Source organism: Canis lupus, chromosome 7 (assembly GCF_011100685.1).
Source record: "Canis lupus familiaris isolate Mischka breed German Shepherd chromosome 7, alternate assembly UU_Cfam_GSD_1.0, whole genome shotgun sequence".
Classification (NCBI taxonomy): domain Eukaryota; kingdom Metazoa; phylum Chordata; class Mammalia; order Carnivora; family Canidae; genus Canis; species Canis lupus.
In genome coordinates this window covers 20,027,825-20,041,679 of record NC_049228.1, presented here as the reverse complement: position 1 = coordinate 20,041,679, position 13,855 = coordinate 20,027,825, and the positions used below count along the sequence as shown (strand labels likewise).

General features: G+C 55.1%; 1 protein-coding gene across 10 annotated transcripts in view; it reads left to right on the top strand.

The window, feature by feature from the left end:
- FAM163A (family with sequence similarity 163 member A) overlaps window positions 1-8,772 on the top strand; it is a 78,365-nt gene extending 69,593 nt beyond the window's left edge. For 4 of the 10 annotated variants that reach the window (XM_038542345.1, XM_038542346.1, XM_038542347.1 and 1 more), the window contains exons 2-6: window positions 664-746; window positions 3,063-3,096; window positions 3,922-3,943; window positions 4,880-4,994; window positions 5,566-8,772. In XM_038542345.1, coding sequence (XP_038398273.1) covers window positions 4,902-4,994; window positions 5,566-5,964 — 492 coding nt within the window. In that variant the 5' untranslated portion in view covers window positions 664-746; window positions 3,063-3,096; window positions 3,922-3,943; window positions 4,880-4,901 and the 3' untranslated portion in view covers window positions 5,965-8,772. The remainder of the gene's footprint in view (window positions 1-663; window positions 747-3,062; window positions 3,097-3,921; window positions 3,944-4,879; window positions 4,995-5,565) is intronic. The other 6 variants (XM_038542341.1, XM_038542342.1, XM_038542343.1 and 3 more) reach the window with 3 other exon arrangements.
- The last annotated feature ends 5,083 nt before the right edge of the window (window positions 8,773-13,855 follow it).

Genomic DNA, 13,855 nt, shown 5'->3' with positions numbered 1-13,855 from the left:
CTTCCCAGTTTAGAGTCCAGACTCTCCTGGGAATAATGCTGAGTGGATATTTAATGAATTTCATTTTCGCCCTCAGTAATTAGCGTACACTGGATTCTTAAATATCCCGGGAAGATCCTGCCTCCCCCTCCTCCCTCACCACATGGGTGTGAACTCGCTCACACGACTGTCCTGTGGGCACACTGTCCTGAGGGAAGTCGGGATTTTGGCATAAGGGAAAGGAATGTGGGCTCTGGGTACTGGGAATATGGACAGGCCCAGGGAAGAATGGGGAAGGGAATGGGGAGGAGGTGTGTGATGCCATAGAAAAAAGGATCAACCAGGCAGGCAACAGGAACACGTTTGCCAGGGAACTGGCCAGAACTCTCCAGAGGAGTGGGAGAGAGGGAGCTGGGCTCCTGTGTCCACACTGAGCCCCACTTCCCAGAATCGGCAGAGGCTCTTGCCCACTGTCCTGCTACCACGTTGGGCAGCGGGTTCTGGCCACTGGCACCAAGGGAAGGAAACAAAGACGGGATAGGATGTGGCCTTACAGGGCTGTCCCCAGGTTCCTGTCAACAAACAGGCCCTGTGGGGGACATCCCCTCATAGTCTTGGGGGTCTGTCTGGCCTCTTGGCCTCCCCTTCAAGCTCTCACTAACCTTCCCCTCTCTTCTCTGGCAGGAATTGATGCCCTTGGCCATGACGCACCCCCAACCTCTGTCTGCTCAGGCACAGCCTGCGTGACCGAGCCTTCGCTATCTCACGTAAGTGTGAGGTGTAGGCTGACCCTCTCCCCGCAGGAGAAGGTGTCTGGTCCCTGGGTGGGGATGCGTGTTGGTGGGGAGTGAGGTCCAAAAAGTTCTGGTCACAGAGGGCAGGCCTGGGAGTCTTTAGTTGGCAATAGGTTTGACTTCTTTGGCTGCCCTTGATCCCTGACTTGGCTGCCACTGAACCCATCTGCTAGGCCCTGGGAGGGAACCTCTTTCTCCTGTCCTTAGGAAGCTCATCAGAAGGCAGTTGGATGATGGAAACTCCATGGCACTGGCCCTTGGGTCCTGACTCAGACACTTGCTATAAGAGTCTGTCATCAGGCTGCATTCAAGGTGCCTTGGGGCTTCTTCATCTCGAAGCTCAATTGGGGAAGGACTCACTTCCAATTTCACTTCTGTGATTGTCCAGTTCCATTTAGATCATTGGACTGGGGGGCAGGGGCCACCCCCCTGTTCCTTGCCACATGGATTTTCCAACATGGCAACTTGCTGCATCCAAACCAGCAAGGGAAGGAGTTGGCTAGCCAGCAAGTAGTCAGAATGTTATCTAATCTATTCACAGAGGTGACATCCCATCATCTCTGCTGTGTTCTGTTGATTAGAAGTAAGTCACAGATGGCATCCACCCTCGAGGGAAGGGGAGCATGCAAGGCGGGGCTCGTGGGGCCATCTTTGAGCCTGCCCATCACAGGAGGGGATGTAAATGGAAGCACGTTGTAGAAGGTAGAGTGCTGTTTAGATTCAGGCAGTCATTGTGATCGTTTGCATCTGGTTGCAAAGAGAAAAATGAACCCACCTGCAATAATCAGAGCCGCTGGATATAGTTTAAATGCTAAATTGTACCATTAGTATGGGGTCTCTTTTAGGGAAAGCAGCTAGGACCTGGCTGGCCTCTTGCACGCCCTTTACACGTGCCTTCTCAGTTTATGATTATAAGGTCAGACTGAAGCCCACAAACAGAATGTCTGGGCCTTCCTTTTCCCCTCGAATGACTGTGTTTAAAGGATCTTTTAGGAGTTTCTAAGGGGCCCTTGCATATATGAGCCTCACTTTTTCCTCACAAGTGTACTTGTAAGCTGAGTTTTTTGTTAATCTTTTCCAAGTGCAAAAGGAGGTCAGTTTCCAAGATGGGGTGGCTGCTAAATGGCACAGTTGGGCCTCAGCTGGGCCTTCAGATCTGTGCCTCTGCCTGCACTGCCCTGCTCCCCCATTTCCAGGCCACCTCTGCTGCACGGTTTCATAGTACTCAAAGAGGGGAGGCCAGGCAGGGAGGTCAGGAGGAGGGAGGGTTCTGTTCCTATATAGCTTCATAATTCCCTGTATCCTAAAACAGGCTAACATCTCAGGGGGCGAGGCCAAGACTTGGAGGTAGTGAGTCACTGCTGCCTTCAACTTGAGGTCACTCCACAGGCCTCTCTGTCTCTCAAACAACCCTCCGTGGTGAGCAGGCCAGGCAGGCAGGGGAGAGTGGAGTCAGGTTGTAATGAGGGCACATAAATTCTCCCTCCCAAGGCTGAGGTTCAGCTCCACCCTCCTCCCCAGCCAGACCCAGCGAATCTCGAAGCAAGGCCCGCCCTACATCTGGGCAAAGTCCGTCAAATTGGACTTGAGCCGGGATGCTCTCTGGTCGCCCCGACCGGATGGGAGCTGAGCGATGCAGCTTGCTGCCCCCTGGTGGTAGGTCCGAGTCCTAAGCGTGAGGCCCGCGAAGGCCCCGCGGGATCACTGCCCCGTCCTCCAGCACCCCTTGCTAGCAGCGCTCTGTATGACGCCGCAGGGTAGGAAGCCCTGCAGGACCCAACGCCTGATCCCAGAGGACTTCTCATGTACTGGAGGAGTCAAGGTGTTCCCACGTCAAAGTTGACAAGCATCCTGCAAAGATAAGGTCTGGAAAGTGGCCCACGGAAAGGCCTTGCAGTGGGAATCCAGAGAGAGAGCGCTCCATGACGGGGGAGTCAGGGAGGTCTCTCTGAGCACTGGAGGGTGAGCAGGATCTAAACAGGTGGAGAGAGCGGGCTCATGCACTCTGCTAGCAGCAGCCCCTCAGGAACCCCTGTGGCCTCCAAGAGAGTTAAATGCCAGTCCTTACCTGGCTTACAGCCTCCCCACTTGGTGCCTACCCTACCCGGCCTTTCCAGATTCCTTACAGTTCCTGGATGCCTCATGGTCTTTCACACATCTGGCCTCTCCACTTGCCTACTTGCCTACAGGGCACACCCCCACTCAGCTTCTAGGACCCAGCTCAAGCATAACATCTTCCAGGGAACCTTCCCCAACTAGTTAGTTACTTCTTCCTCTGTGTCCCCACAGCCCCTGGTCTGTGTGTCTTACGCCATATCATAAGGTATGTTAAGTGTCTTTTCATCACTAGACTCTAAGCTTCTTAAGAACTGGTCCTGCCTGGGTGCCTGGGTGGCTCAGTCGATTAAGTGTCTGCCTTTGGCTCAGGGTCATGATCCCGGGGTCTGGGGATCGAGCCCTCCATCGGGCTCCCTGCTCAGTGGGGAGTCTGCCTCTCCCTCTCCTTAAGCCACTGCCCTCGCTTGTGCTCTCTCTCTGTCAAATACATAAATAAAATTAAAAAAAAAAAAAAGAACTGGGCCTGCCTGATGGACAGAGGATTCATGTGGGGGGCAGTGCCAGGTGAGGAGGGAAGAAAAATTGGTGGGGAGCATGCAGGCAAGTGGGGCAAGGCAAAGCATGCTGGGTGGGGGCACGATGATGGTGAGGGGCAGATGGTATGTGGGTGAAGGTGCCCCTTCCACCGGGTGAACACAGGGTGCACAACTTCCAAAGTGGACAGAGGCTGTGGTCCAGTCACACTTGCCCTTCGAGTAATGAATAGCCGGCTGGACCTCTCAGCGGCTCTGGGGGAAGCAATTACAGAGAGGTGGGGGGTGCCCATTTGGAAAGAGAGTGATGCCTTAAACTGTCATACCAGAGTCTGACACCCCAGAGGGACACTCAGGTGCAATGTCTGTCGGCCACAGCACAAGGCACAGCTGGAGACCCTCTCGAGGGTATGTGTGGGCTTATCAGCGGCAGCTACAGAGCTCACAGTGGGGAAGGCAAACTGGGGGTGGTAAGGTGGGGCTTAGGGAGTAATCCAACCCTTTCTCAGGGGTAACACTCTTCTTCCCACATCCTTGTCCCCTTTTTTGTCTTTCAGGTCACCGTTCCCTTTCCTGAACGTAAGTGCTTATGGTCGTGCTTCCTTCCTCAAGAAGCCAAGTCCCCCCACCCACCCTGCTGCCCTGGCCCATCCAGCCTTGGTCCCCATGTGCCCGGGGGGCTGGGAAGTCCCGATTCAGTGCCTGGAAGGGAACCTGCCCGGGGCCACACGGCCTCATGTCCAGAACCTTACCCCCGTGAGCAGGACCCATCCTCCAGTCTTGCCACCACCTTCCAGGAGCCAGGACGCTGCCTGTCACCCACTCCCTGCGGCCTCACCTTGCTCTAGTTTTCCACAAGAGCTGGAAAGAGAGCAGGGATGCCCCCAGTAGGAGTGTGGGTTTAAGCCAGGATAGAACCAGGTGGAACTTTTAAGATTCAAACCCCGTCCCCACCCCCTGATCAAGGGCTGTTTGTGCCCTGGCGGGCAGCCAAGAGCATGGCCTTTGGGGTGAACCAGGCTTCGTAGGATCTCAGCCCAGCCGATCAAAGCCTGAGTTCATCATGTGTGAGACAGAGATAATTAATGACTCTCCCAAAAGGTGTTTTGAGGAGTAACCCACAAGCCAGGAGAGCTTAGAGCTATGCCACAGACGAAGCCCCTGGGAAAAGAAGCTGCTGTCTTTGTGTCTTGGAGCCTCGGGGTGAGGGCGGGGGGGCCGAGAGGAGAGTTCGAGAAAGACAGCAAGAACCTTCCAAACCCAACAGAAGCCTAGAACAGAGTTCCGCCTTCTGTTAGGGCTCTGCTTCCTCTTTTCCCTCCGGGGTAGGCTGGCCCAGGCCTCAGCCACCCTCTGTCTTCAGGAAGCCCCTGTGTCTCAGGGCCCCTGGCCCTGCTCTTCCAGCTGCCTTTAGGTCCTCCCTGCCTCCGAGCATGTAGAAAGTTCCAGGAGGCCTCCCTGCCCCAGGCCTGCCCGGTGTGGCTGCCCCTCACCTCTCTGCACGCATCTTTGCAGAGTTTGATGGGGCATCGGGCGGATGACAGCGGGAACAGTTGTCATCACTGGCGGAATCCTAGCTACGGTCATCCTCCTCTGCATCATCGCGGTCCTGTGCTACTGTAGGCTCCAGGTCAGTCCCCAGAGGCCACCAGCAAACCACCCTCCCTTCTAGGGGCAGAACCTGGAGGCCCACTTCGAGGGGGACAACACTCGAAGCCTTGGAATGTGAGGGAGTTGGGGGTGACCAGAAAGGAGCTGTGCATCTCCCACACTCTGCACACTTTGGGGTACCCCAAGAGGGTATGCTGGGAAGACATCGGGTCATCGTGTTGTGTCTCTGGCATATCTGAGATTTCAGGAGTGGTGGGAAGGGCACCTCCTCTGGGGAGGCTAGGAAAGCTGCTCCCAGCGGCCCCACACCTGTCCTCAATAGGACTGTGTGTCCCTCCTCTCTGCTGCCCTGCTGCTGTCAACCACAGCCCGGAGACGATGCACTAGGAAGTGAGGCGAGGGAAAGGGGAAGGTATTGGTCTGGGAGGGCTGGGAATACCGGTGGAATAGTGGTGGGACATGGGTGTCTGGTGTGAAGGTGTAGTCCTGACCCGAAATAGCTCTCTGCAGCGGGTCAGGGGCGCGGGTGCCTTTGCGCACTCAAAGGGGAGCATCCAGCCCTCAGGCATCCCTCCGCACTCTCCCCTCAGTATTACTGCTGCAAGAAGAGCAGAGCCGAAGATGCAGACGAGGAGGAGGAGGAGCACGACCTGCCCGCACACCCCACCTGTAATGCCTGCAGCTCCCGAGCCCCGGACGGCCGCGTTGGCCTGGCGCCTCTCACCAGCGAGCCCTGCGGCCAGCCGTGCGGGGTGGCGGCCGCCCACTGCACCACCTGCTCCCCGTACAGCTCCCCCTTTTACATACGGACGGCTGACATGGTACCCAACGGGGGTGGAGGCGAGAGGCTCCCCTTCGCTCCTGCCTACTACAAGGAAGGGGGACCGCCACCCTTCAAGTTGGCAGCGCCCCAGAGTTACCCGGTGACGTGGCCGGGCTCTGGGCGCGAGGCCTTCACCAATCCAAGGGCTATTAGTACAGACGTGTGACCCCCTCCCCGGCCCCTCCACAGACCGACAGGAGCAGTGCGGGCAGCAGGTGACCCGTCCAACAGCCCACGAGGACTGCCAGGATTTGGGGTTTTGCGTTTGTTTGTTTGTTTTGGCTTTTCTTGCCCCACAGGGGAATTCAAGCTGCCGAGTGCGAGTGCGTGGAGAACCAGAGCAGGGCCCGGCCCCGTGGCCCGAGTGCCGGGGCGCTGGCAGGATGCCCGGGCAGCGGCACCTGTTTCTGGGCTGGGACGTTCGTTCCTCCGCAGGCTCCAGCCCCGCCACCGCAAGTCCTCTTGGTTCCCTTGCCCCCCACCCCAGCGCCCCAGCGTCGCCGGCCTGTGAGAGGAGGGACATCAGGGAAAGCTAAGCAAAGGCGCTGGAGGCCCCCAGACTCCGTGGGGGATGGAAGAAGGATAGAGACCTAGGGCGAGGGGAGAGGTGAGAAGCAAGGCACTGCAGAGCCTGAGAAGGGAGAGGAAGGTGTCAAGGGGACCTCTTCGGGACCTGCTTGCTAGAACGAATCCCAGTTCACAATCCAGCTTGGTATTTGGTTATCATGGGGACAGCAGTCCCTGTAGCTGCTCCCATGGGGATGTTGATTCTGGAACACACTACATTCCCCTTCCTCGTGGGACACAGTGAGTGGACTTGGGAGGCAGTGACATAAGGTTATTTGTGGGGAATGCACTGAAAAGTGATGCCCAGCCTTGTCTCCCCCTGCCCCCCCGCCCCAAATCCTCTTTCTCTGCTTCTGGGACCAGCTGCCTCTGCTAGAGAACCTGGTTCAAGTTATGTTACTGAGTTTGAGCAGCTCAGCAAACAAGATCTTCTTGCTGATGGTCTCTGGGGCCCCGGTCTGCCACCCTGAGCGGCGCGTGTGGGAGCAGTGCTGTGAGGGGGTGTGTGTTCTCAGGGGTGCACACACCTGTCACCACCCACACGCATCACACACCAGGGGCTTTGCCAGCTTTGGGAGCTGCAGAGTGGAAGAGTCTCTGATGTATCAACTAGAAAGGAAAACCCGACCTTCAGACAGCATGAGTGAAAGGTGATTAAGGTGGCTCATCCCATGGCAACCAGCCGGCTGGTACGGGAAAGCCTGCAGAGTCTCCCAGGGGTCGATGCTATAGCACTGAAGCCATGTACGCCCCTTTAGAGGCCCAGCGTCCCACTCGGGCAGCCAGCCATGTCCTCACAGAGCTGGACAACTTCATTCCACCAGGGTCAGCAGCCCCCACTCCTGGATTCCATGCTTGCTGCCCTCCCTCCGCTGCACCCCCCAAAACCCCAGGCTCCAGCGAGGGCCTGTTAATTGCCCGAGCCCAGCCCTCACTTCCCACTTAGAACTCCGCTGTGGCCTGATGCCATTTGAGGGAATGCACCTGATGAATTTTCCAGTTGCTTCTACAGTAAGGGGTGGCTGCTCCCCTTTCTGACGGCATGCCCAACCCCCACCACTTCTGGGTCACAGCCTCTGCAGATGGCGGGCAGGGAAAGAGCTAGCCCCTGCGCTGAAATCATGACTTCGCGTTGGAGAAGGGCCAGGTGCAGCCGGCAGAGAGGGGAGGAGGGAGAGAATTCACCACACCTTGTTTCATTGGGCACTTGTCACCTTGCATCTCATCTGTGATCAGGGCACACCGGGTTAAGAATCAGAGGACCTGGGCTCTGGTCACACTGAGGTCACTCATTAGCTCTAGGACTGGTCATTTAACTTCTCTGAGACCCCATTTTCTCCAGGCAAATGAGACCTGCCACCTGCCCAGACAGACCCTAGGAGACCATTAGTGCTCCACACAGCCAGGACTTCCTGAAAATATTTGCCAGCCGTGCTCCTTTCCCTTGCCCCGATCCTGGCAGGGGCTAGATGCACTTGCCAATTGCCTGATCCAGCGTGCAGGAATGTGTGTTGAGGGCTGAATGACCACCGTGAAATACAGGGTTAGCAGGCAAAATGATTTTTATTGTCAGTGAAAAGCAAACACTGGTTCTCCTCCTGGGTGATCTCAAATGGTAGCATTTCCTCGTACCAGGAGGCAGCTCCAGGCAGGGGGTAATGAGATCTGTCTCCTGATCCAGGGAGACCAGTTTAGGACAGCAACTTTAACATCCCCCATCCCATCATCAGTCCTTATTGGGCCAAGCGCACCCCCTAGACATGAGCTGCTGGGTCTGGCAGCCACGGTGGCCTCCTGATGAACAGCCCCAGTGCCTTGCTGCCCGGGAATTCCACAGCAAAGGCTGTTGTTCCTCACCAAGACATAATGTCCTTGTTCCTCCTGCCTTTGCAGAAATCAAGACGGCCCAGTCAACTATCACCTGCTTCTTTCTTGCTCTGATCTATTGGGGTCCCTTAGCGAAAGGCATCTTAGTCCCCTCTCCTCCTGTAGCTTTCCTAGCCTAGATCTTGTCAATCTACACATCGAGATCTGGGTTTGGGGCACTGGAGAGATGATGGGCCATGGCTCTCCCCTACACACCCCCATGGTGTGTAGGGCACAGTCTCCAGATTGCCTGTCCGCCTCCCTGTCGCTGTGAGGGCCTTACCTACGGAAGAGGGAGCTCACCCATTCAACTGCGCTGCACTTTTTAGCTGTGGAGTCTGTACTGTGGGACACCCTGGACACTTTTCAAATTGCACCCTCACAGGAGGAAGAGGAGAGGCTGGGAACACCCTGTCCTCCGCCAATTCGTCTCCACCTCCACTTCACTGCTCCTGCTAACCGATGTCCTGTCCTGCATCTTTGATAACTGGGAGTCACAACCAAGTGAATGTCAAAATAAATGAGGAATTTGAAATAGAAATCCCACTGAATCCTCTGTTATTCACCCAAAGAGGGGGCAGTAGGGCATGGATTGAGGAGCGAATGCTCCTTTTTATTTCCCAGAATGTCTGTTTTCAACACCAACACCTACCAGCTTCTCCCCTCCTGCTTCCAACTAACAGGTCCGTCTGCCGTGTTGCCTGCTGCCCCACCTGTTGCCTCACCCCCAGGGAGGACGTGTTGTTTGTTGGGAAGGGGGATGTGAAGTGTAGTGGCTGCGGCCTCCGCTGGAAGTGGCCCAGCCCACCACGGGGAGCCTCACCGGAGAGCAGCCCAGGCGTCAGCCCTGCTCCCAACCCCCACTTTCCAGGCCTGTGGGGTCCCCACCTATAGTTCTGGGTTAACTCACCAATCCTCTGAAGCCTGGGGAGCCCCGAGCAGAATGTGACACCACCAGCACTTACATGCTGGGAGGGGACAGAAGAGGAGACAGTTCGGACCCTGGCAGAGACTGCCAAACCAGGAGAGGAATGGAATGTGTGTGAAAGGGAGCATCTGGGGAGGATGAAGATGAGGGAGGATCTGGGGGGGGGCCATGGGCGTGTCTGAGAGAGAGGGAGACCCCCCTTGGTCCATCTCAGGGCCTCGGTGAGCCCTGACTGCAACTGGGTGGGCGGTGGGCAGCCTTCGCCCCGGACCTCAGACGCTCTGCCCCTGCAGGCCCTCTGGTAGCACCATAGGGCCCAACTGCACCCTTAGCCCTGGTGGCCGCTGGCCACAGCTCTGTCCCTCGATGTCCTCTGGGAAAGAAACCCTGAGGCGAATCTCTGTCATCAGCACACTCACCCAGCTTCAAGCCAAGTCCTCCCCAGTTTCTGTACTCAAGTTTACAAGTGCTGCTCAGAGGTCCCGATCATTTCCAGGAAAAGAGGACCAAACCGTAAGTATCTAAGGCCCGGGTCTGCTGGCGGCACAGCAGCAAGAAAAAGCATAACCAGAAGCTGCCCCCAGCCCTGTACTGTGAGTGGAAATGGCCTGTACCCCTGAACCTCGGGCACCGGCCTAGGCATGTCGCAGACGACAGTGACAACGACAGCCAGCACCTCCTCCTCCTTCCCCAGCCTGGTCCGGGCTGCTCCTCTCTCCTCCCTGTTTGGCCACCTCCACCTGAGTCCCCCAGCCCCACTGGCCCTCCCTCCCCTGCCTACTGTCTCCCTCTGTGGAGAAACCAGTAGCACCCTAGCTTCTAATACATGCTCCTGCACCTCAGGCTTCTGGGCCTTCCTTCCCAGGTGTCTCAGGGTACCCATGCCACAGCACCCTCCAGACCACCCCCAGTCACGGCTGTGTCATTCTGGGTAAGCAGCTATGAGGAAGGAAGAGCTCCTTTCTCCCTGTGATCTATCATCCCAGCAGGTGTGCCAATCACATAATGGTGGTTAGAGGGGGGAGTTTGGTATCAGACTTGACGCTGAGCCCCAGCTTGGCCACTAACTGTGTGGCTTTAGGCAAGTTTCTGGTCTTCATCTATAAAGCTGAAATCATAACACTGACCTTATTCCCTTGCTATGAAAACTAAGTGAGCACACAGGGTCACCATTGTCATTAGTTGGGTCTGTAGGTGGACCCAAATCTGAATTCCGGAGGCAGCAGGGCCCTGAGCTGGGATTGCTCAGGCCTCAGGGTGCAAGGCTCCTCTGGGCTCCTTTATCTTATCTCTCCTCTCCCCTGAGCCTTTCTGAAGCCCCTCCTCCCTTGCCAGGCCCCCTTCTGTTCCAGGCATCGTCGAGACCGCAAGCAATTGGCAGCCTGCAGAGGTTCATATCATATAATTTTTTTGCAGTTTTTTTTTGTGGTGGTAAAATATATATGACATAACATTTACAATTTTAACCATTTTGAGGTATACCATTCAGTGGCATTAATCACCTTCACAAGCTTGTGCCACTATCTCTAAAGCTTTCTGTCTCCTCAAACAGAAACTCCGTGACCACCCATGTTTGAATTATTTCTAACAGCTATGTTTTATCTTTGAACGAAAACAAAGCTTTCAGGGAGGGGCCCCTGCTTGTCCTGCCAACAGTTTGGGGCTGAGCAAACCAGTAGCTGGGCAGGGTGATGAGGGATCCTCACTCCCCTTCTTCCACGATGGACTCTTCTAAGCAAGACTCATCTTCAAGGAAGCTCCAAAGATAAGTGTGTTGGAGTGTAGCTTTGTGGGCTGTCTTGGGGGAATGGTTGGGGAGGCCTGTGCAGGGAGCACATTTTAGGATGAAAAGGAAGAGGATTTGGACAGTGGAGAGAATGAAGCAGCCGGAAGGTGCAGGGCTAGGTGAGTGGAGCCCTGCGGTGGCCGTGGGAAGATTGGAGGCCTGGCCTCCTTCCTTGGCTGCCAGCATGCTCAGGGCCTGGGCTGTGCCAGCCAACTGGATGGATGGCAGAGGCCTCGGGCAGACGACTCCCAGCTCCCTGGGTGGAAGCCGTGCACTAGGGCAGCCCTGGTAGCCCTCTGGGCAGCAGACTTGGCTGTGCAGGGCCTGCTCCGCTGAGCAGCCACCTGTCCCTCCGTGCTTCTCACACGGCCACAGCAGGGGCGCCGCGAGCCAGAGAGAGGGGAGGGAAGGGGGCAGGGAAGGAGGGCAAACCCGGTGCACACTAGCATCGCCACACTCCCCCTAGGGACTCAGCCAGCCTGATCTGTTTGAATGCACATGGGGGTTATGAGCTCCCTGGGATTCAACATAAATGCCTGTGCATCAGGATCGGAAAAGGGTTCCCACGGGGGGTGCCGGGGGGCTCAGTTGGTTAAACATCAAATTCTTGATTTTGGCTTAAGTCGTAATTTCAGGGTCATGAGATGGAGCTGCTCGGTGGCGGGCTCCCGCTCAGCGAGGAGCCTGCTTGGGATCCTCTCCCTCTCCCTCTGCGTGCACACCTCCCCTAGCACGGGTGCTCTCTGTCTCCAGCACAAGGAAAGGTAAAACGACAACAAAAACACCAGGAATGGGATCCCTGGGTGGTGCAGCGGTTTAGCGCCTGCCTTTGGCCCAGGGCACAGTCCTGGAGACCCGGGATTGAGTCCCACGTCGGGCTCCCGGTGCATGGAGCCTGCTTCTCCCTCTGCCTGTGACAACCTCTGCCCGCACATGCACCTCCACCAGTGCAAATTTCACCTGCCCTTCAAACCTTTTCCACGAAATATTTCCACAACATTTTTGAACCCTTGCAGTGATCTCTGCCAACCCTGGCAGGAATGTGTCCCTTTTTCTGGATAACCAAAACGGCCTGTCTCTACCCCTCCGTGGCATTCCAGGCTGGAGCACTGATATTTGGCATGCCCTTTATCTCCTCAGGAGCAGAATGTTCGTGGAGGGCTAGATTCACCACTGCGTGAGCCTCGGCACCCGGCACGGTGCTGGGCGCATGGCTGGTGGCCAGCCAAAGTCTGCTGATGGAAGGAGGATGCATTTCACCCTTTCCTAGACCATTCTTAATATTTTTTTTTTTTAAAGACAGTTGTATTCAGGGGGAGAGAATGAAATAGAACAATACCATAAATCTACGAGGACTTAGAAAAATTTGAGCTCAGGGAGGAAAGAGTGGCCCTTTCTTCCTTGCAACATTTGAGAAGATGGAATACTGGGCTTTATATATATGGAAGCACATGGCGATGGCAGGGATTTAGGGAGGTTGTGGTCTGGATCTTGGGTCTGGCCTCAGTTTTGCAGTGACAACCACATGGCCTTTGATGGATGGTCACTGAGTGCCTTAGATCCCCCATCTGTAAAATGAGGGGTTTTGATGATGTGACCACTTCATTTTATTTTAGTATTTCATGTCGTCTTTTCTCTGCAGTTTCTTTACTTAGCAGCTTCTAGGCAAAGAAATTTGAAGCCAAAGTATAAAGAACTTAGTGGTTATTCAAGCATTGAGGAGGTCATTGAGAGACTATGACTGCGTGTTGACCCATGAGCTGACCGTGGCACTCAGAGGCTCCTCACCCCCTTCCCTGTTCTTGGAATGTGGGTTACCGCTTTTCCAGCTCTCAGAGGCTGCCCCAAGGACAGAGCCTTGAGATGGCAATGTGGTGTTGAGACCCTCTGGATAGTATGCGTGACTGGACTCAGTTAAGGGCTCTCTATACACCCTACACCCCACCCCATGGTAAGCCTTAAATGTAAGTTCTCTGCTTATTACACCTGCCACCTGCTGACCTGCAGTGACTGCCTCCTCCTTCCATCTCTCCCTGCCCTCTGAGTCCAGGGGCTGGTTTCCAATTACACTCGGAAAGCTCCCAAAGAGCTTGAGAACTGACACCAAGTCCAACCCAACGAAGTCAGAACATTTCAGTAAAGACAAAATAATTTGATTGCCAGAAATTTGACTCAGGTGTGACTTTCAGGGATCTGTATATTGTGTTAAGTTACATATATCCAGTTAAGTGGCTCAAACCCATCCTTCTGTGGTTCCCTCTGTGGCTGAGCCCAGAGCTTCAACCATGCAACCCAACTCCTACTCCAGGGGTGAACTGAAGTGCTTGTGAGCTGAAATATGTGGGAAGGCCAAAAGCGGACAGATTTTGAAAAAAAAAAAAAAAACTGTGGGTAGGGCTAATGTAGGCAGAACTGTTCATTCAACTAACATTTGTTGGGAAACTACACCGGGTGCTAAACATTGTTCTAGGTGTTAGAGGACTATAAATGAAAAGTGCACCACTGCCCGCAAGGGGTTTATACCCTAGGACAGATAATAGACACACATTTCTAAAGATAGAATCCTTCCAGGTATTTGCTTGCCTTGGACCAAGACACATGGCAGGAGAGTCTGGTGTCCTCAGAGCAGCAGGAGCAGAGACACTGGGTTCGTCAGCCTGCCAGGTATGGCATAATTATATTAGGATGTTGATTCTAGCCCCAGGGCTTCTTCCTGCCAGATTCGGTCCTTGGCTTAGAGAGAGGAAGAGATGGCCAAGCAGGGTGTCTAAATCAATTCAGACGGCTATAACTAATTACCACAGGCCGTGTGGCTTCAATAACAACATTTATTTTTCACAGTTCTAGAGGCCGGGAAGTCCAAGGTCAATACACCAGGAGATTTGGTGTCTGGCGAGAAGCCTGCTTCCC